The sequence below is a fragment of the Mus caroli genome, chromosome 4, assembly GCF_900094665.2.
Source record: "Mus caroli chromosome 4, CAROLI_EIJ_v1.1, whole genome shotgun sequence".
NCBI lineage: Eukaryota > Metazoa > Chordata > Mammalia > Rodentia > Muridae > Mus > Mus caroli.
The window spans coordinates 128914394-128937246 of NC_034573.1; the positions used below are offsets into that span (position 1 = coordinate 128914394).

The following is a 22853-nucleotide window of genomic DNA, read 5'->3' on the forward strand; positions in this document are numbered from 1 at the left end:
AAAAAAAAAAAAAAAAGGAATGTACAGTGTAGAGGTGATGGGGTTTCAGGCCTCAGCCTTTCCTTCAATTTCTCCTCTCCTGCTCTCAGAGGCCTGTGACATTTTACAAAAAGCTATGTGATTGTCAAGTTTTGAGGGGTCAATACTGGGGGCCTTGTGACTGCTGGCCTGTGACAGGTGAGCTGTATCCCCAACTAAGGTTTCCCATCAGTGAATGCTGTGAGGCGGGCATAGCTATCTGGATGAGAGTCTCTCTGCCTTGGGATGGCAAGTGCCATTCCGAGAAACGGAGCGTTGGGGTCTGTAGAGATTGGCCTGCCTGTGGGTCCACTCTTCCAGGTGTGTGCAGATGTGCAGTCCAAGTCAGGAAGCTAGTTATCCCCCTTTGAACCAACCAGGCTCATGGATCTCCAGGTCTCCTGGGCACCGTCTCAGATGTGCTGTCATGGAGAATCCAGCATTGTTTCCTAGAGGTGGCCAGGGGCCTTCGGTTTGCAATGTGAGACTTTTTAAGTCTTTTCACTGCCTTTCTGTTTCCTGTTGACTCACATGTAAAGGTCATTGAACTTGAATGTCCCAGGTATGTATTCGTCACCCCATTTCCTCTTAAAAGAAAAGCATGGAACAGGGACGTTACTACCCTTAGTTCTAGGGAAGACTTCAGCTTGGAGCTTAGAGGCCTGCCCCAGGCCATACACAGATTGATGGGGTCCAGATCTGAACGCAGACCTCTCTCCTACATCATTCCTTGCCCAGGGGACTGCCCGCTTCCTCTGTAGCTCTGTACCAACCGAGATGTTGAATAGTTGGCTGTTCCTCCTGTGGAAATGTCACCAAGAGACGGCAGGGTCTTAGGACAGGGAACATTGGCTTGTGGAGCACTCAAGGCAGTGACCTTGACAGTCCCAGCAAGGAGGTTGAGGCAGACAGATCCTACTTAGTAAATCTTAGGCCTGTGAGGGGCTCTATCATAAATAATAAAATAAGAAAGCTTGTCTCCTAGCTCGCACATGTACATTTGTGTACATGCATGTGTAACTATGCACACGCATACAGAGCTATAGCTATAGTTTTCCTGATGTCTCCTTGGCTGTGAGGTGGAGCCTGCCACTTGTGGCGTAGTGGAAGCTATCCTGATGTCATCAGGGCTGCTTTGGGCAGGAGCCTGATGGTACTCAGCAGTAACGCCCAGGGTGGTTGCTTCCCTGTCTACCTCTTTCTGCCCATTGTTGGGTGCTCGACTCCTTCCCTTGACAGTTTCCCTTGAAACCCTGCTCTCAGCATATTCATTAGAGGAGAGGGAAGGGCTCCAAGCCTCTGCCAGTGGGGTTCACTGGGATGGCATGTACCAGCTCAGAGGACCTATGTCTGCAGATGGTACCAGCCCCTCTTGGAGAGAATGCTTTGGTTTAATGAAGAACCAAAATGACTAGCTTTGCGACTGGCTTTTCAAGCCCTTGTTGGAGACTCTTGTATGCCTTCAGGTAATGTTAACTGATAAGCAGAGGGCAGGCGGGGCTTTAGAAACCCTGGAGCCTGGCACCAGGACAGCATCAGCTGTAAGAGGGTCTTTGTGAAGCCTGCTTCTCCTTGGACACAGTTTGAGATGGTGTGGGTTTCTTTACAGGTGCTTCTTAGCCTTCCAGGAACCTTGCACTGGAGAGAGCATGGCTACTTGTGTTTAACCGATGAAAGAATTAAGGATTAGGAAGGTGACAGCCTTGTCCAGACCCCACTGCTAGGATATGGCAGGTGTAAGCTTGACACCCTTTTCTGTCTTACTTCTGATTTGCCAGGCTACCTTAGGTCTTGAACAGTGAAGGCAGGAAGTGTCTTTTTTGGGTGTGGGGAGGGTCATCTCTTTGTCCTGTAGGTCATGATATAAACCAGAAGAGAGGAGTACTAGGTCTTAGTTTAAATTTGCAAGCACGTTACGTTTTGGCAAGTATTGCATCATAGGTACCCATCAGCAGAGTGGCTTTGTTGATACGGTGGAGGAGTGTGGGGACAGGTTCTTGCAGGATCCTATTGTCTGCTGTTCTGTACCTGTGTTGAGTGTAGCGTCTAGCCTTTGAGTGGGGACAAGCAGACAGCAATGCTCAGAAGTTAGGTACAGTTTTCCTTTAAGCATGGGCCTGGAAGTAGGAGAAACCAAGTGCAGAGGTGCCTGGAACTTCCGCCAGTGTTCCACAGCACAGTGGGCAACTACACTTAACTGTATACTCAAAAGTAGCTGCTAGAAAGGATTCCGAAAGACCCTGCGCAAAGACGTGCATGGCAGGCTGCATAGGGAGACCTCGATCTGATCAGTACAAGGCATGTACGTGTGTGCAAGTGTGGGTGTGAGTTAAAAGTTTAAAAATGTTTTAAAATAGCCGTGAGTCCTTGTTGTTTTTCTTTTTGCTGTGCTGGGACTTGAACCCAGGGCTTCATGTGGTCTGAGAAAGCAGCTCACCTCTGAGTGTTTATGTGATGCACAAGTATTGTGTTTCTTTCAAGCCTTGCTTTAGGCCTAAATCAAGAAACAGCCCTGTTCTCCTTGTAAGTAAAATGCTTGGGTTGATGGAGACCTTCCCCCCACCCCCATTCTTCATATATTGCTGCTTTGGGAGTATTTGTGCTGTTGGCTGATGGGAACTGATCTGTCATATTCCCACCCCCACCTTTGAACTCGGTGCAAGTACTTTATTGGGGGTAAATATATGTACAATGTATTATGTTAAAAAATATCCAAATACACGAATTGCATCCAGGCTAGCTCATGGATGTGTTTAAGAACAGGTTCTTGTCAGTTGGCTGCCGCTGCTACAAAAGGAGTTGACTTCTCCCAGCCAGTGCACGTGCAGACCTTTGTCCAAACAGTTTTCTTCCAGATTTGGAATACAGGGACACTCTGGATTAATTGCCTAGCCTTTGCGCAGAGTCCGTTTGAGTTTCCCGTACCATCGAAGTGGATGTGAACAGCACACATGCCATCTATTGAAGACATCTTGGGATTGCCACTAATTATGTGTCTAGCTGCCAGTTGACAAAGTGGGGGGATTAGTCGCTGGTTACATGAAACCAGCCAGGATCGTACAGAAGCAGAAGCTGGAGACATCTGCGAACCATTAATGAACAGACCATAGGTGATGGCACCCTGTGGACTCTTCTAAAGGGGCCAGGAAACCCTCATCCAGAGACACAATTTCCAAAATGCTTTAGTGTTTTTAAGAAATCACCTGTCAGCGGTGTGTGAGACTGTGGTTGTAATCTAAGGAGACAGATTGGTGGTGGAATTGCACCCCCCTCCCCCTCCGAGAAGACCTTCACTGTTGCTGATTAATTCTCTGTGCCGGCAGGCTGCTACAGGAAGTGACTATTAGACTGGATACTGTTGGTTAGTGATCTCTGTAGATTAATTCTCTGTGCCGGCAGGCTGCTACAGGAAGTGACTATTAGACTGGATACTGTTGGTTAGTGATCTCTGTAGAACGTTTGAGCGTGGAGGCCAGTCTGTCTCAGTGTCACAGTGCTCTGGCTCCAGGCCAAGAGGCCTGAGCTTCCTGACTGCCTTCACTCACCTGTGAAGCTGGCACCCTTTCCCCAGGACATGAGTCTCAGTGCTCAGTGCCCCTCAGTGCTCAGTGCCCCTCAGTGCTCAATGCTTAGTGCTCCTCAGTGCTCCTCAGTGCTCAGTGCTCCTCAGTGCTCCTCAGTGCTCAGTGCTTCTCAGTGCTCCTCAGTGCTCAGTGCTTCTCAGTGCTCCTCAGTGCTCAGTGCTTCTCAGTGCTCCTCAGTGCTCAGTGCTTCTCAGTGCTTCTCAGTGCTCAGTGCTCCTCGGTGCTCAGGAGTAGAGGCAACACTACTTCATTCCCTTTTCTTTTGGAATTGGTTTGCTCATTGAGTTGGCCTTTTTTGTTTTGTTTTGTTTTGAATTTTAAGACAAAGTTTCTCTGTGTCCTGGAACTCACTCTGTAGACCAGGCTGGCCTAGAACTCATGGAGTGTTTCTGCCTCCCTGCTGTGCCTCCTGGAGATGCCAGGAACCTGTTCCTTTCAGAGAACTCTGCCTTTCCACCAGCCTCACAGAGTGAATTCCAAGCTCCATGGAGAAATGACCCTGAGTTTTGCAGGTGGGAGCTGACGCTGCAGACAGAAGCACAGCTGAGGGTGACTCGCTCGGAGGCTTGGGTTCCCATGAGCTGTGTCAGGGAAAGTCAGTCCATCCATCGATGGTGGCTGGAGAGCTAGACAGGAGCTGCGTGCAGGTAGCTAAGTTTCCTCTGGGAGAAGCACATGGAAATTCCCACTGTTTGGGTCACATGTCTAGGCATCATGGGACTCTTCTAAGCCTGTCACATTGGTGCGGTTTTGATAACCTCAGGTGGGCTTGGAGACATCAGGAAATAGGGAGATGGTTCAAGTAGTTGGCTGGTCTCAGCTGCAACCTCTGTGGGACATTGGATGAGAAGGCATCAGAGAGCAAGCTGCAAGGTGCTCTGGGAGGACCTCTTGACAGCACCTGTGGACTTAATCTGTCCTTGTCCTTCTGTCCCTCCTCTCCCTGCAGCGTAAGAGAACCGTTGCCCGATGGCACACAAGGCAGGGGGTTATGTGCAGCAGATGTTGGCTTTCAAGTCTAACCTCCTTAGTTGATGCAGAGTGACTTGGCACCTGAAGTGACACCCCTGCTTCCTAGAGACCCTTGGCAGCCCACATGGAAAGCCTGTGTCAAGTGAGACAGAAACCAGGGAGAATGGGCCCTAGACTGCCCAGAGCGTGGCCTGGCAGAAAAGCCATGTCCTTATGCCTCCCTGAGAGTTCTGCAGTGTGAGAAGGAGGCACTGTCAAAATGGCATTGCTTCTGCACCATGCTACTCGCTTTAAAGGGTTCGTTCTTTCTAGAGCCAAGGTAAAGCAGGGAATTATTTCTTGCACATGAGGTGGCAGGCCATTCAGGGACCTGAGCTCCTTTCTTTCTGAGAGATTACCATCTTCTAGAGACATTTGCATGATCCAAGACAGTGCTAAATGGTTCCTGGTGTGTCACGTGATGTTTGATTTAGTCTGTTTCAAAAGATGTCACTGACCCATCCATGACAGTGTGCAGTAGACCCCAAAGTTTCAGGGACCTTCTGCCCAAGTAGATGTTGTTTTGTTTCCTCAGTAGATTTTCCATGGAAACAAATGCCACCCTGAGGATACACTGTGTCTGGGCCACTGTCATCAGTGTGCCTCCCAGGGACAGTTATTCAATAGAAAAATCACTTTTCATTTTATTAAACCAAAATGTGCGTTTTTCCAGAGTGATCTGACATGGAGGCTGGGTTTGCCCTTCATTCTCTCCCAAATAGCCCCCAGCACAAACTGTTCTGTGTTCCAAGGCAGAAAACAGATTCTGCTAAACAATTGCTTGCTGGGTCACAAGACTGTCCTGGAGGCCAGTCCTGGTCAAGTGAGACACCACAAGTCTGTGGTAAGTCAGCCCAGCCTCCAGGCGCCAGCAGCTTACCCTGTGCAGTCTGTGAAGTGAGTATTCACTAAACCCCTCTGGAATGTAAACTAGCTCTGCAGGCTCTGTTTATATACAGATGCCACCAGAGTCCAGATCTGCCCAACCAGTCAGGAGAACCAGGCCCACTTCCGCCTGGAAGTCCTAGTAGTGTGAGCTCCTGGTTCTCCCTGGAGTTAGATACACCATGTTTCAAAGGATGCCCAGACTGCATGCACTCTGAGCATGCAGAGAAGGTCCCTTGATGGTCTGTTCTGCCCAAGGCTCATCTAGTGAGACTGCCCCCCAGTGGTCATTGCAAGAAACTTTGTGTGCTACTGCCATCCAACAAGGTTACCCAAGATTCCCTAGTGTCTCCAAAGTTCCTCCAGAGTAGCTTCTGTGGTCATCGGCTTAGGGACACCCTGGCCAGGCCATTCTGACTCAGGGGCATTTATTGGTGTCGTCACAGTGGGAGTCAGACGTTCTGCCGGGGCTTAGGGAGCCTATCTGTATTAGAAGGTCTGAGCTGCTTTTCCTGTGGAGAGAAGCTGCCAGTCTCATCTATCCTCAGAAGTCACTCAAGGTCAGGCTTGCTGTAGGATTGCCAAAGCAGTCACAAGACGTACCCCACTTCTGAGAAGAAAGGGCTGTGGACACATGTGAGTCCAGTAGCAGAGATACTGAGCAGGCATGCTGGATAGGGTAGAGTGCCTAGTTATGGCTGACTTTGGGAAATCAGTCTCCTGTGATACAGGTTGGTACCATCCCCCTGAACTCTTCAGGAGCTCCTAAACCTACACAGAGCAGTGGATTTTACAGAATCCAGAGAAGACAGCACAAAACCACAAGCCTTCCCCCTGACAAGAGCCAAGAGCCACAGTGATGGGGTGATGGGGCTCTAAGCCTGGTCCAAGCTAAGTGAGCTGCCTGTGAGAAGCTTGGGAGTAACTGAGTACGGGTCACTCATTATAAGGCCCAGTCACCTCCTACTCCAGACCAGCGCTCATCCCATCTCTGTGCTGTGCTGGCCCTCAGGGCACAGCATAAGGTCTCATCATCAGCCCTTCTCTTCCTTTTAGACTGTGGAGGTGCACTAAGGGATGCCTCAGGTACAGACTCACACACACACACACACACACACACACACATGTCCCTGGGAGTCCTCTCTCTGGCTTTAGTAGTCCCTCTGGGCTTTCGGCCCAGCTTTATCATTGCTGGGGGAGTGTGTGTGTGCAGTGTACAGCGGGGCTTACCACAGACCAGCGTGTGCCTGGCTCTTGCTGTGCCTGCCCTGCTCAGGAGCTGATGCTGCTTACTTTGCTCATGATTTCCCCAGGAACTTTGTCTCTGTATTTAGCAGGGCAGGTTTGGCTGTGTGCAGAAGACTGGATGACACTCGGGCCCTTGTACTCTCGCCTGTGGCATTTGGTTTGCCTCTTAGTTCTTACTTAGTGGACAGTATTTTACTTGTTGCCAGGTGACTTAGGCAGTTTTGTGACTTTTTTAAAGTTATGGGGAAGCTAGCAGAAGCCACCCTCCTGCCTTGGCTGATGGACTTCAGAAGCCAGCACCCGTATCCTTTCATGCCCTCCGCTCTTGTCCCACTGCAGTTTTTTTCCTAATTGATTTTAATTTTTTTTCCCCTGCACTGTAAGCTCTGTAAAGACCAGGGACTTTGTATTCACTATTGAGCATCAAAAACAGAGCTGGTTACCTAGGCAACAATAAATAATTTTTGAATGACTAATTGAATGGGCAGAGAGCTGTGGAAGGTGCAGTGGAATGGCCTTTCTTTGGCTACTTATTTTTTATCCCATCCCATGACCACCAGTGTGGTGGGAGGGAAAGTCCAGAAAGCTGGCTTTCTGAAGGAGGGCACTTGCAGGAAGCCATTCTAGTCAAGGGCTTACAGTTTGCAGAATAAGAAGTAACTGTGGGGAAGGGCAGCCTAAGAAGATGGGCACAGGACCAAAGGTAAAGTGCTGTGTCCCTGTCATGTGTTCATGCCTCAGGCCAAGTTCAGGGCCTGGCCCTAGGTTGGCACTCCATGCCCAGTTATTGACTAGTGAATCCAGAAGGGTGCTTGTATAGATAAGCAGGGCAGAGGGACCCACCCAGCCATGCATCTGCTCTTTGGAGGAGGAAGGAGGTGTCCATTTAGGAAGCATCTCAGAGGGCATACAGGCCACAACCAGGCACAGATTGAAGTCACACAAACATCTTAGCCACAGGAAAGACCTCCTCCTCTGCTGCACCCCGTCTTCACTTGCTCCTGTGGTCTTTCTTCCTAGTACTTTATTTATGGGGCTAGAGAGCTGGCTTAGCAATTAAGAGCACTTGTTGCTCTTCAGAGGACCTAGGTTCTAGTCCCAGAACCTGCAAGGTGACTCACAACTATCTGTAACTCCAGTTCTATGGGATCTGATGCCCTCTTCTGGCATTCATTGGCACCAGACATGGACATAGACATACATGCAGGCAATATATCCATACACATAAAGTAAATATGTATATGTGTGTGTATGTATGTATGTAAGCCTGCCTGCCTGTCTGCCTGTCTGCTAACTACGTAAATAACAGATTAACACAGTTTGAAGCTTCACAGTGTGTCTTACAAGACCCAGACAATATTGTCTTCTGTTTCCTAGTGCCTGTGTAACTCTTCCATGGTTATGAATTCTATATTCACTCTTCTTAGGCTGCTGTACTAGTTTGAGGTGCAAGTGCATCCATATATAGCAGACAAGTTCATCCATACTTGTTTCTGGACCTCATGGAAGTGGGGGTGTCTCCTGGGTTGTCCACAGGGGACCCTTCCCCACTACCCTGTTTTCTTGGTGTTCTTGATGCTGTTCCCTTCGGACCCCCAGGCTTGGTGTGACTCCTAGCGAGTGGCTCTGGTCCACTGCACTCTAATTTTAACTTTTTATGGGCTGTCAGTAGGCTTCCCATGTTTCTTCACTTACGGGAAGCATTTACTCATTTCCTAACCTAATGAGAGTTAAACATCCTTAGCCCCAGAAATCTGTTGTGAAACATTTCCAGTTAGGGTGGATTGGGACAGCACAGAACCCAGTGAGATGAAGTGAGATCAGCAGGGTAGGACTGGCCTGCCAGCTCGTGCAGTCTGGCAGTCTGCAGGCAAGACCTTCTGTAGAGGCCCCTTGGGGTTGAGGAGTGGCATGCTGGGGTTTTGGGGTCTGAAGAGGCTGCCCAGAGATCAGAATGGTGCTCTTGCATGCTGGCCCTCACTATCTCCACAAGTCCCAATGTATTGTTGTAAATTACTGTTGTAAATGAGGGTGACTTACATATGTAGACATTTTCTTTAGCATTCCGAAGAAGGTTGCTAATGACTGTTTTCAAAACCCACAAGTTTTAGGGCCCGAGTGGTCCTAGGTAAATAAATACATGCCTGGTGTTTCTGAAGAGGGCCCTTGCTCTAACCTGAGTACTAGGAGCAAGCTCCCCTGGTCCCCCACAACTGACAAGGTTAGCTAGGCGGTTTTAGGGAAGTTGTTCTTTGGGTGGCTGTTGAGTGGTATTGCTGACCCCTAGTCATAAGTCCTGGCAGTGTCATGACAGGCAGAAGTGTTCTCATGCGTCCTGAAACAGCAAGTCAGGTGGGGATGGCTGGTCTCACAGCGATCATCTCTAGGTGAGAAACACTAGTTCCAATGGGGATGGCTAGTCCCACAGCGATCATCTCTAGGTGAGAAACACTAGTTCCAATGGAATCATTTAGAGTTTCCAGTCTTTGTTTCAAACTACTGTAAACTGTTAAAACTCTGAAAATGCATGCTTATATGTGTACATGTGTGCATGCTCAGAGGCCGGAAGCCTTAGATCCCCTTGCACTGGAGTTGCGGCCATTTGTGAACCTCCTCACAAGGGTGCTAAGAACTGAAGCCAGGTCCTTTGCAAGAGCAGCATGTGCCCCTAACCACTGAGCCATCTCTCCAGCACCTGCCCAACTCCTTATTTGGGGGCAGGGTCACATGTTTCAGGATGGTCTTGCATTCACTACATAAGTGACAATGATGGTGAACTTGTGAGCTTCTTGTCTGCCTCCCAAGTGCTGAAATTGCAGGCCGTGCCACTGTGCTTGGTTTATTCTGGGTATTGAACCCAGGGCCCTGCACACACTAGGCAATTGGTCTGACACCTAAGCATGTTTCCCACTCCAGGGGTTTCACGGTTGGTGGGCAGAAATGTGATCTGACACCTTGTGGTGGTTTGTAGCTACAGTAAGTAAGATAGGAGTATAAAATAGTAATATTGTATAGGGGGGGAGGGGGGCGTGTGCACTTGTGTGCCCGCATGTACATGCATTCGAGTGCTCCAGAAGTCAGGATTATAGAGTGTCCCCTGGAGCTGGAGTTAGGTGATTGTGACCCACCTGGTATGGGTGCTGGGAATCAAACTCTGGTCTCTAGAAGAACAACACGTGCTCTTAACCTCTGGGCCGTCTCTCCAGCCCCTTAGATCAGTGTTTTACATATGTGAGGACTGAATAATATTTACATAAGATGCTCAGGTGTATATAGGTGCTGATACCCTACATACAGTATTACCCCAGGTCACCATAGCTCTCTGAGAAGGTTACCCAGGTTCCTCTCCCCATCTTGTGCACAATAAAGGCTGGTGAAGACACTGGCTCAAGGCACTAAGGATGGAGATGCCTTTCTGTAGTCAGGGAGCTCTCTCTGCCATACCCTGGCTGTGTTACACTAGCTTCCTATGCCACTGAGCCGATGCATGCTGCTATGGCCCTGGCTGATGTGTCTTGCCATAAAAGTGCATGGTACGAGCAAGAAGTCCATGGTGATTGATTGGCTTTCTTTAGTTTGTTCTCTGAGAATAAATGATCAAACGATCTTGAGCAAGGGACAGACTATTTTTTCTTTAACAGTCTGCCATGATATGTATATGTGAAAATAGGATTGGCTCCAGATAGCTCTGTGCCAGTCAGTGGTGGATACAGAGTAGGCCCCTCCCCCATGCTTGCTGTGGTTAGTAGAGTTGAGATGGTTGTGACTCATTTCAGCCAAATGTGGCATTTTGAGGATTCCTGTGTGTGCTCTGTGAGACTCTTTAGCTTGCCTATGTAGGGCTTTCAAAAGTCCTGAGTTGGACCAGACCAGGTATCAAATCAGAGCCTCCTGGTGCTGGGCATTCCCATGGCTGCCTGCCCTCAGAACACCCCAGCCCAGCCCGGTTCTCACGAAGCCCCAGGTCTAATTTTCTGTGATTGATCCTCTGTGGTCCAGATTCCCTTTGCTCTTCACTGCTCTTGCCCTACTCAGCCTCGTCCTCTCCCTCACCCGCCCTTGATGATTTCTCTGTATCTATGCATGGTGCCCCAGGGTCTCCATGAGTGTCAGTCAGTGGGGGACGAAGCACCACACTGTGTGTAACTTTGGAAAGGTGCTCAGGGGAAGAGAGTGGGATAGATAGCCCCCAGTACCCGGAACAGCAGGTGGTACAGTGCACTGTGCTCTGTCTTACTACTAGGGTGAGCCCTTCTTAAAGTTAATTCATTTCTTTTGTGTTTGTGCATGTGTGTACTTGTGGAAGTCAGAGGACAGTTTGTGAGCAGTCAGTCCCTAACTCGGGTGGCCATGTTTGGTGGCAGGTGCTTTTCCTTCCAGCCAGCCTGACACACACTCTTGACTTCCAGTGCTTCAGGTTTTAGACAGTTTGCAAAGAGGCCTGGGAAACTCTATGCACCGAATGATGCACTTGGAATTTCATCGTGCACCTTGGTCCCAGTTCTTTGCTTCCTTCTTTCTGATACCCTTATCAGGGCCCCTGGCCTGGCAGTGTCGCCTGGTGGTGTTCATCTTCAGCTTAGAGCAGAGGTCACCATAACTTTCTGCAGGAATCTGCTCACTGTAGAACCAGCTCTGCTGAACAGGAGGGCTTGGTGGGCTGCCGTCTTGCTTTCTCCTTCTTCAGGATCTCACACAGACAGGCTGCTCTATAAAGGAGAGCAGGCTGCCTGCACAGAATCCATCCAGGCTGCAGGCCCATACAGGCCTGGCAGAGGGTCTTCCTTCCGCAGGGCTCCTATGGTCTCAGCATATCCCGAGCAAGCATCAGGAGGGCGGAAGCCTTTCGCAGGAGCTCTCAGTGCTGGCGTGAATACTTACATGCTTTTCTCTGTTCCTCTGCAGAGCGATCAGCAGCTGGACTGCGCCTTGGACCTGATGAGGCGCCTGCCTCCACAGCAGATTGAGAAAAACCTCAGCGATCTGATCGACCTGGTGCGTACCCACCTCAGGTGCTCTCACTCCAGCCCAGTGAGGCTCTCAGATCCTATCTGCTGGGCTCCGTGTGTGGAATTCAAAACACAGGAAACGATTCCTCTCCCAGGCCACACCCCACCTCTGGGCTCTGAGCTGCCTCCTACAGAGAAGATGAGTTTCATATGGTGGTCTTACTCTGAGTCCATCTGTGTTGGTAAAGCCCATGATACGCATTGATTATAAGGCTAATTATTATGACCCCCTTCCCCGACTTACCTTGCTTTAGTTTCTAGAAGCTTGCATTTGGGCCACACCTCTGCAGGCATCCACAAAGATAGCTAACCCAGACCCCCACGCTGGGTGAGCTTCCTCAACCAGCCCCAGACCAGCAGTGTCCTTTCTAGTCTGAAAGGTTTAACAACAAAAAGTTTTATTACATCTGTTTTTAAAGTATTCAGTTCTTTTTGTAAACTTTTTTAAATTTAAACATAAAATAATGGGCTTTAAAACGATGCTATGGATTAGCTGGCAATGAGGTACTGTTTGAAAATATTAAAATACTGGACATTGTAAAGCCACAGGAATAATTGAAATCTGCCCCCAGGAGGCCTTCAGCTTACCTAAATGATTTAATGGGGCTCTGGAGCCAAGTCTGCTTTTTCCATTGTGTCCCGTGTCTTCCTGGATGTGAAGCAATGAGGCATCCCTGAAAGCAGGGGTTTTCAACCATTCATCTGCTCTGCTCATTTACTTTGATTTTGTTGTTGGGGCTGAGAACATTCTCACCAGGAAAACAATTCGATAGGAGGAGAGTTCCATCAATCCTAGATAAAACTCCCCAGCAGCCTGGAAGTCCCCAGTGCAACAGTCTGTTTATAGGGCCCGAAGCTCCAGCTGTGAGCAGGTGTGTGAGACAAATCCAGGCTGATAGGAGGGGATGTGAACAGAAATTGAGGGGGACCCTCAGGATGGGGGCTTCAGGAGCTAAGTAGTTCTGTGAGAGAGCCAGCCACAGGTGGCTCATGATGGACTTGAAGAGAGAGTGGGTATAAAAGAGATAATCTTAGGGTGCCAGTGCGCACATATACATATAGACACGCATACATACACAAACACATACACACATGCATGCTAGTTTCTCTAGGGAGCCAGAGAAACTTGAAGTTGCAGTGATTGTCCCATTCACCACTCTCTGGATATTGTGTGCTCTGCCAAGTGTACTTTGGGAAGTGTTGACTTTTTCTTGGTCACAGCCTAATCCTTTGTAGATGAGGGAAGCCAAAGTTGGAGGTGTGACCAGGTCCCCCTCTGCTCAGCTGTGAGAGTTGCCTTTTAAACTCTATATGAAAGTATGCTTAGCTGACAGCCAGCTCAGTTATTACTGTAGTTTTGAAATAACCCTAACATGGAAGCACATGTTTTTCTGACGACTCTTATATTGATGTTTAACGGGCTGTTTTGTTCTTATGGCAACTGAAGCACCGTGCTACAGCTGCAGATTTCCCCTGGGGCCCCTCATCACTCATCTCTGAAATGTGTGTAGCTTTGCTGCAGATGCCAGTTTCCCTCAGGTCCAGGGAGGAATTGCAGCATGATGGGAAGGAAGGAGAGGCTGAGAGCTGCCCTCCACCAAGTGCCGGGTCAGGGCGAAGTGCCACAAACCACATCTGTCCTGGCACCTGAGCGCACTTCCTCTCTACACCCTGTCTTCTACAAAAACTTGACCAGAAAGGGGGAGAGGGGCAGGGAGACCAGGGTTGAGGGTAGGAGCTAACAGTTGTTGTCTGTGCCAACAGAGTTTGAATCTTAAAGACTTCCAAAGGATTGCATACATGGAAGGCTCGATCCTCTGCTGATGGCACTGTTGGAAGGCAGTGGAACTTTTAGGAGGTGGAGCCGAGTGGAAGGAAATGAGCCTTCTGGGCAAGCCAGTGAAGGAGGTGCAGGGACCCTGGGCCCTTTTCCTTTGGTCATGTTTGCATGAGGAAAGCAGCTTCACCCCACACTACGATGTTTGGCCTAACCACAGACCCAAGTGTTCCAGAGCCAACTGACCATGGCCACAGAGAGAACTCTAAACCATGGGCCAGAAGAAACATGTCCTAACTCTAAGTTGTGGCAGGAATTTGGTCACAGTAATGGAAACCTTGCATACTTCTGTGTGCCTACATCTGAGCGCATAATTTCAGTCTGATTTTTTATAATAACCTTTTGAGGGTCCACATGCCCAACCCACCGTTTTGAGAAACTAAGGCTGTAGGGGAGTGGTGTGACCAGATGGCATCAGGAATGGGGGTCTCTCTTATTCTATACTTGGCTCCTGGGTCACCTTGGAGTAGAGACACCTAGCAAGAGACTGAGCATGGCATGTCTTCATTGGTGTGCCAGGTTTTCCTGTGTGTAGAACGCACGGTGAATAACTTGATTTCCTCGTAATGTGAGATGTTAGGGCACAGGAATGTTCTAGAAAATTTTTCTTTTTATTGCTTGGGTTTTTTTGAGATAAAGTCTGGCTATATATCCTATTGTTGGCTTTGGATTTGACATCCTACCTCAGCTCTCCTAGTACTGGGATCAGAGGCATAAGCTACCATGCCTAGGTATAGTTTTAACTTGTTGCACTTTAAAGATATTCTATGGGACATAAAGGACTTCTCTTCTTAAAGCCAGACCTTTCAGGGTTAACTTCGTTAGCTTCATGGTATGGCTTGAAAGGTGCAGCCTCATGTGGAGCCAGCAGCCTTGGCATCTCCTGGACCACAGACCCCTCTCAGAGAGTGGGTTTGGGATTTGGGGTGCTTACTAAATTTTAATTGAAGCATGATGGATGTCAGGGTGGAAATGGGGCGTGACGTCTCAACAGATTAGGGTCCAGTGAAGCATGGCTCGTTAAAAGCATACCAACGTGCTGCAGAGGCCATGTGGGAGTGATGTCCTGGGTCAGAGTCCCCCGTGGGTGCAGTCCACATGTGCAGAGCACTTGGGCTGCCTTTTCTGCTGGATCCACGAGTGACCATGAGAATCACTTCAAACATGTGTGTTCTCTCATTGAGTTTTTCTCCGTCATGCTTAGACATGACAGTTTTTTCTTTTTAAACTAAATTTGCAGAGCTCTCTCATTCTGTACATGTTGTTCTGTGTCCTGTTGTGGTTCTGCGTCACGTGTGGTATTAGTTTCTTCCCAAAGTTGTAATTTCAGAAAACTTGAACCACCTATGGCCATGTTTCTGCTGTCTGGAGTCAGGGTGCCTTTAGCGGGGCTCACACGGAGATCATAGCTTTCCTGTGTGCTCATCTGCTCAAGCCAATGAGCAAAAGATCTGTTCTTGAAGATGTTGGGGTTTGCCTGCACTCCCCCTCATTTACATATAAGAGCCAGGCTGCCGCAGAGGGGTTTGTCTGGTCCATGCAAGGTCTGGTTACAGAGTCTCATCAAAATGTGCCCTGTGCTTGGCAGCCAGGCCCGAGGCCCAGTTTGCCCTCAGCACTTGGTCCTCTCCCCAGTGTCGCAGTCTTTGCTGCCTTGGGATTCCAGTGCATGCTGATTGGTAGGAAGTGACTATCCTTTGCGGATGGCCAAAACATCATTTTATTACTTACTAATTCCATTGTGTTAGAGGGAAACTGGCAGAAATTGGTTGCTAAGCTGTTTGAAAAATACCACACACCCATATGGACCAGGGATCATGTGACGGGAAGGTGCTCCTTTGACCTTCTATGGCCTCTCTCTGCACACTGGCAGCTAGAGTCAGAACCTCTCTGCTGGGGTATATTTTGAGCCCTGAGCTGAGGAAGGAGTTTGTTTCTTCAGATTGGCACCCACCAGGCCATCCATCCATTGCCTTTTTAAGACTACGCCAAAAATAGCCGTGGATCTGTTTCACCAGGGCGAGGAGGGCTCAGCTTGCAAACATCAATCACTGGGGAGGTTTTTTTGTTGTTTTGTTTTGTTTTGTTTCTTTTGTAATTCCTACCTCTTTTCCTTCTTGTAACAGTTTGTTCTTAGGTGTGCCCAGACTTACCCTCACCTGTAACTCCAGTGTTTTAAGTTAAGCTCAATTCTGCCCACTGGTGACAGAGGAGAGCTGACAACACAGGGTACTTGCCAGGGGAAGACACTTGGCTCCATCACTACGGCCTCCCAATACATAGACACTCATTTTCCATGGCCCAAAGCTGTAATCATACTTGGCTATTTTGGCCTTCTAACCTGTCCCATCATGCCCCTGCAGACCCCATGCCACTCGGACAATTTGTGGGAGCTGTCCCAAGTGCTGTCACTGCTGAGTATGGAGTGCAAAAGCTGCACACACCCACCCCACACCCCACCTCCGCCCTTTCTAGTTCTGGAGGGCAGCATTCTGGCTGCTGTAAGGAGGGATATTCTGGAACAAACTTGGCTAGGTAAGGAGCAGGCTGGCAAGGCATCTGAATGCCTCCTCACCCACTTCCCAGGTGGCTGCACACCTAGAAAAGCAAGGCAGGGTGGCATTGTGGCATGGCCTCAGGTGCCAGGGGACAGTGACAGAAAGATCCTTGAACTCTTGGGCCAGATGGTTTAGGAAAGTCAGTGATCCCCAGAGCCATGAGAGGTCTGCCTGCATGAAAACAAGGTGGCCAAGCCTTGGGAGACACAGGTAGGAGGTGTCTGTGAGTTTGAGGCCAGTCTGGTCTATGAGGCTACAGAGAAACCTTGTCTCAAAACAAAACAAAACCCACCAAAAGGATAAAAAGAAAAAAAGAAAAAGATGGCTAGCAGGTGAGGAAGACTTGACTGGGATGTTGACGACTCTGGCCTCCACATGTACATGTCTGTGTGTGCTTCACCACCCCCACCCCCACCCCCACACACACACACAAGAACTTAATTTTACTTCTTGTGAATTCAGCCCAGACAGCGAGAGCCGAGAGCCCACGGTGGTACATCTTCAGTCCTAAACAGCTTTAGAATAGGAGCAATAGACTTGAGTGTGGCTGGTGGTCCAGAGCGCTCCCCAGCCAGGTATTTTGTTGACTGTCACTTTAAGTCAGCTCCCTAGTACACTTGTGACTCCTGAGAGGGTCCAGGGTTCAGATGGGAATTGGTTTTCATTGCTCTCACATTTAGAATTTGACTCTGTTCTTGGGGAAACAGAGGTGATGTTGTTAGTAGGAGCTATGAGGTGGTAAATTCTTTTCATGGGCCTTATCACGGATCATCTTCACCATGACCGTGCCTCATCTGAAGTGACTTTGTGAGGTATAAGTGAGAAACTGAAGCATGGGACGGTGAGGGCCTGCCTCATGGAGTCCAGTCTTGTCATGCAGTGGGCACACTCTGTCACAGCTCTGGTGACTCCCACTGTCCCCTTCCTTAAAACAACCAACCACACAGTAGACCATTTCTGGCAGCTAGCAGGCCTGTGAACAGAAAATGGATGAATTGGGGGAAGGTGAATGGAAAGCTGCCTTGTTAGAAGTCATGAGGCTTGGCTGGCAGGCTTTGGGCAGCTGCTCTTGCTTTAGGCCAGTGGGTCTCTGGGCAGCAATCTCTGCCAGATTAGGGCCCGATGGTCTCATTCTCTCAGACTCAGTTCTGAGGTCCAGAAGCAGAGGAACCTCGCTGTGGGTACCCTCCTGTTGAGGTCTCTCTTAGCAGCCCGTTCTTAGCAGAAGAGACACTGATGTCTCTCAGGTCTGCACCACACTGCCTCCCATTGTGGTAAATACACATAGAAAAGGCGCAGCCTCCAGCATTGTGTCCCCAGGGCTACTGTAGCAGCGTGGCTGCCTAGGACTGGGTATGGGGTGCCTCTAGCTTTGAGGTCTTGGACACACATACTTTGCCCCTCTGAGATTCCTCCGTTATAAGATGGGGCCAGTAAAAGCTATCTTATGGGGTAAGTGGAAGAGTCAGGAGTACACTTCCAGAGAGCCAACAGGGGAGGCAGGGAGGTGCTTAATAAATGGGAGTTGATGCTGTGTTGGCTTCACTGACCCAGAGCCTCAGTTCTGCCCACCCAGAGGTTGTGCTCACGCCCGGAGCCACCCTCCGGGCTGTGTTTTCACAGGTGCGCCCAGCCCCTGCCTCGGCTTCCACAGCAGGGCAGCTCTTGATGACAGGGATTCAGCTTATTTAAGCTGGAGCTGGGGGAAGGTTAGGCCTCCACTGAGGCCCTTGGGTGGTCATGGGAACAGTCTACCCTCACTTGCCCTGACCTGAAAAGCCAAAGCTTCCAAGTGGGAAGGATCCCTCCAGTACAAATCCAGTTGAGGATCTGAGGGGCCAACCTGAAATCTGTGTCCACTGGCTTCTCCAAAATTCGACATCTCCACTTTCTTAGCCTGCTCATTGCTCTTCATGGCTGCAGAGCAAGCACCTTTGTCTCTGAGTGCCCTGAATCTAGAAACTGCCCACGGCGGGGCAGGAGATGGGGTAGGCTGCACAGATTAAATGGTTATTGCAGAGAGTCAGGGTGAACAAGGACGCACCAAGCGTTCCCCGGCCACTACCTGCAGGAGCCAGATCTTCCAGATCCAGTCGGTATGTCGCCCTCCCACGTTTAGGATTTTCTCCTTCCAGATTGTTAGAATCCAGACACCCAAGGCCACCTCTGAGGTTTTTCCCAGTCACAAAGTGGCCCAGTTTCTAGCTTCCTCCCCTCTTGTCGAAGTCTTCTTTCCTTTGAGGCTATTGGAGCACCTCATCTGCTAATGCCTCCTCAGGTCGCCACTGACACAGGAAACTCCATGCTGCCAGCAGCCAGGCATGGCACTAAAGCTCCAAGCAGAGAGCTGGTTGGTTTTGCACTTCTTGAAAACAAACATGTCCAGCTGGTGCCCCTTCCTTGCCAGGCTACCTGGTTACCACACTTGCAGCTCAGGCTCCTGCAGAATTCTTAGCCATGTGTTTATAGGGTGCTGATCTGTTTCGGTGTCTAAAATATGAAGTGGGGGTCTTTGGGCACCTTAAAAGTGGGAGCTCCTGTTAAGCTAAGCCCTTGCCCTCCTCATGTGGCCTCAGTTTCCTCCCAGGTTGGAGCAGCTGTCTGGGTGGATCCTGGGTGCTTGGTCTTCGTGCGCTAACACCTCCTCAGGTCCCGGAGCCCGCTTTTCACTGGAAAACTACGGCAGGGTTCCGCAAGACTCCGCAGGCAGTCTTCTGAAGGTGGGCACACAGGTACCTGGTCCCAGACTCTCTCCACTGATTGCTAACTTTCTGACTTGGGATCAGCCCCAGCCTGAGTGACTCTAAAGCCTGTTGTCTGCCACATGGTTATGCCTACAGCTGCTCCCAGTAGTAGATTTCCCTCATCACTGCAGGTCACCAGCAGATGGCTGGCTCCGAATACAGATGCTGCCACCAGAGAAAATGCCAGTAGGCAGCTGCTCAGTGTGCATACAGTATGGCCTTTACCTCTCCACGCTGCAAGGGCGTCTGTCCTCCATCATTAAAGAAATGCTGATGGGGAGGGAGGCAGCCGTGGTACCCATGCAGGAGTCTGAACCCAGGTGTCGACACCAAATGGCCACACTAGCTGGGCTAGGGTGGGCTCCAGACTGCTTTTGGCAAGGTGTTTTGGGAGTTTGGGGCCCACCCTTCTCTTGGGTCAGTGGCCCTTGTCCGGCCAGACACTGTGCTCTGTAATTGGGTGGTTTGCACCTGCCCCTTTGCTGCATGTGTTTGTAGGCCTGCTGAGCTGGCAATTAAGGCTCATTAGAGACCCTGTCAGTCATAATGTGCACAGAGCCTGCCTGGGAGAGGTCTCCTGAAAGGCTGGGCTGTTGAGCCCTAGGCCTCTGAAATTGGTCTCTGCAAATGATTCTGGATGCTTGGTGTGCCACAGGAGAGGTGTGAGCAGCTCTCGCCACGCTGCAGACTGCCAGGTCCTGGTGGGCCTGTTACCTTTTATGTAATTGAAACCTTTGCCTAAGAGCAAAATTGAAGTTACAGATGGTGGACAAGTATCAGATGGAGGCCCAGAGTGGGGACCTGACAGCAGGCCGAGGACAGATGCCTAGCCAAACAGGAGACTGGATTGTCCTTAATCTCCATTACCCTTCTTTCTAGAATGTATAGGGACACTTAATTCCTGGTGACTAGAAGCTAGACTAGCTTTCCCAGTTGAGAACACAGCCTCAGGAGATTTACGCCCGAATGAGTATGTTCATATAAGTTAGTTGTCCCCCACCCCCAGTGTGAGGAGGGTTATGTGGCAGATGTATTCTAAACTGAGGTCCTCCTGCCTTCCTAGAGCAGAGAGACTCTCTGACCTTCCCACTTGCATACAACTTAGAGTAGTCATTGGTAATTAATTGTATGCTGTGACTTCAAGTCCCTAGTTCCCAAGGAAGCTCCCGCTGGCTCCTGAGACCCCCATAGGAGATAATGGTGTTCATTCTTCCAACTCCTGAGTGTATAAAATAAATCCTGCCTATGTGTCAACCATAGGTGGACACAGTACCCCACCCCACCCCAGATTCCCAGACTCGGGAGGTAGAAGCTGTAAACACTTTGCAAGATGTGCAATCAGAGATGAATGGGATTCAATGTCTCCTGGAACTGAGTTGTGTGACTGGGGACATCACCCTGCAGCCAGTAACTTAGTTGGTCTGAGTTAGCTGGGTCTTAGTACCCCACCCCCACCCCCCAATATCCAGGTGAGTCCAAGATCCTGTCTCAGGCCCAGGATCTGTTTCCTCAGTTGTCCCTGTTCTTAGGGGACTCTGCCAAGTTCTCATGGGTAAAGGGCTTCATGCATTGCCAATTACAGATGGTTCTGACTGGTCTAACGAGCGAGGAGGTGACGGTACTTGTTTCATAGGCTTCTGTGGCATGAGAATGGAGATAGAACAGGGCCCGGGAGCAGCAAGCCAGTGCCTTTCCCTTCCTTGTTCAACCTGCTTGGGAAGGAGAACTGTGGGCCCCTGCTTCGAAGTGGCCAGCTCTCAGCTCCCTGGCTGGTCAGTGGGTGAGTTCTCACTTAAACCCTCAGCTCCCTGGCTGGTCAGTGGGTGAGTTCTCACTTAAACCCTCTAATAACCTTTCTTCCTCCAGCCCAGGGTGGGCCATGCTCAGCCCTTGGTGACAAGGGTTACCTCTAGTAATACTTCTTGAGGCTGCAGGGCATGTGACAGAAAGAACCCTGGGGCTGAATCCAGGAGAGAGAGAGAGAGAGAGAGAGAGAGAGAGAGAGAGAGAGAGAGAGAGAGGAGGCCAGCATGCTGGAAGCGCTCTAGACAGGATGCAGATGCCCAGGTGTTACTCAGAACACTGGCCGGCCTGTGGGTGTGAGTGTTGTCACACCTCCCTGGAGCAGTTCCGTGGACATTGACGGTCACACTCCGCCCTATGATGCTTGAGTCTTTGGAGAGTCCCCCGAGTCAGTCTCCTTGTTGGTGGGTCCCTCTCTCCACAGCTCTTGGAGACTGACCTTTGACCCTGTGCCTATAAGGCTCCAGGTTCTTGTCTGGATTACAGTCGGAGAACACACCTGGGCTTGCCTTAGTCCCCCACCCCATGGCTCGTCTGTTTGGATGCTCTGTCTGACATGGTGCCCCTTTTCCTGGGTTACATTCTCATGCTAGCTCTGTTCTCTATGTCTGTCTCTGTTGAGCCTATCTCCATACATACTTCAGTCCCAGCCACAGTGCGTGCCCACGATGCTGCCTGTTGGGTTGCTTACCGCACATGCTGAGGTCAGGGGTTACATGGAGCTGAGGGGACAAGATGAGGGAATGGCTTGGACTCTCAGGGTCTAGTGTCCTTCACTACACTACACGTCTGCAAGGGAATGTTAACGGGCCTGATCTTGTGAGCATCCCCTGTGGGTAACCACAGTTGTTCGGATTTTGAGAAGAGGGTAGAGCGTAGAATTGTAGAATAGGAGCACTGCACACTGGGTGCTTCTGAGTGACCGGCTTCATCCACCTTGATGGGCTGGGGCACGGAAAGCTGCATGGAGTGGGAGGAGGAGACATTGAGGATGAGCGGCGGTGGGGTGGCTGGACAGAGACTGGGTGGGAGCAGATGCACGGCTGTGCTGTGCTGGTCAGTAGCAGGCAGCAGCGCACATTCATTTTCATATTGATGATCCACAGTTAGTCACAGCATGGAAGCATGGCCTTGAGAGCCTACTGCTGTGGGGCCTTCTGGCCTGGGAAGGTCATGGTAGGTCAGGAGCAGCCATCTTGCACCTACCGTTTTTCTGTGCAGTTTTATATCCTCTGCCTGTGCATGGGGATGTGTGACTGTCAGAACTCCAGCTCCCAGTTTTCTCATACCCTCTTTCTCTGGGACAGCAGGAGAGTGTTTCCCCTCAGACTTGAAGGTGCCCATGGAGGAAGAGCACAGCCCGGCTCCTCGGCCGGGTGGTCTTCTGTGGCCTTTAAGGGATAGCGTGAGGCTGCTGAAGAGGTGGTAGTGGCCGTGTGTCATTCTCAGGCGTGTATCCAAGAGAACTTGAAGTCGGTGGCTCCCATTGGTCCCCATGCTTTCCACTCAAGAGGCTCGCCAGAGTTCCACAGGCCTTGCAAATCTTGCCCAATTAAAGGGCTCCTAACTGTGCAGGGCTCTTTTGCCCTTCTGTGTTAGTGTTTCAGATTCCATCGCTCCTAAATGCTTGCCTAAATCCTCCCTTTTTGCTTGGGGCCACTTTCCCGTCGGCCTCCTGTTGGTTTTTATTCTGCTGCGTGTAAGAAATTTAAGTTTCTGGAATTGTAGAAAGGCTCTGGTTTTTAGTTTTGCTTTTGTCTTTTTTTAATTTGAGCTTGCTGTGACATTGGAAAGTGGCAAGGGGTGCTCTGAGAACCTTCGCTGCTTACGGTGATGATGAGGAGCCCTTAGAGAAGGGATTGAGGGCTAGACTTTGGTTTCTCTGTGCTCCAGGAAGGAACCAGAGTGCTCAGCCCCGCTTTGGCTTCACTTGGGGACATAGGTGGCTTGGGGATCAGGTAAAGCTCAGGAGGAGGTGGGGCTGTGATGGCTGATGGACAGGACGCCTTTGAAGGAAGACCCTGGCTTGGGCCTTGCCCTCACAAGATTTTCCTGTTTGTGATCTGCCTTTGGTACTGTTGGAAAGCAAAGACTGTACTGGGAGGGGCTGATGGATGTTCCCGTAACTTAGAGTCCACATTTTGATTGATAAGGTA

The 22853-nt window shown here is 50.0% G+C and overlaps 1 protein-coding gene across 4 annotated transcripts in view; it reads left to right on the forward strand.

Annotated features, from left to right (window-relative positions):
- The window catches only part of Capzb (capping actin protein of muscle Z-line subunit beta), a 101097-nt gene that overhangs the window by 35444 nt on the left and 42800 nt on the right, over nucleotides 1-22853 (forward strand). For all 4 annotated transcript variants that reach the window (XM_029475859.1, XM_021159603.2, XM_029475858.1 and 1 more), the window contains exon 2: nucleotides 11652-11741. In XM_029475859.1, coding sequence (XP_029331719.1) covers nucleotides 11652-11741 — 90 coding nt within the window. The remainder of the gene's footprint in view (nucleotides 1-11651; nucleotides 11742-22853) is intronic.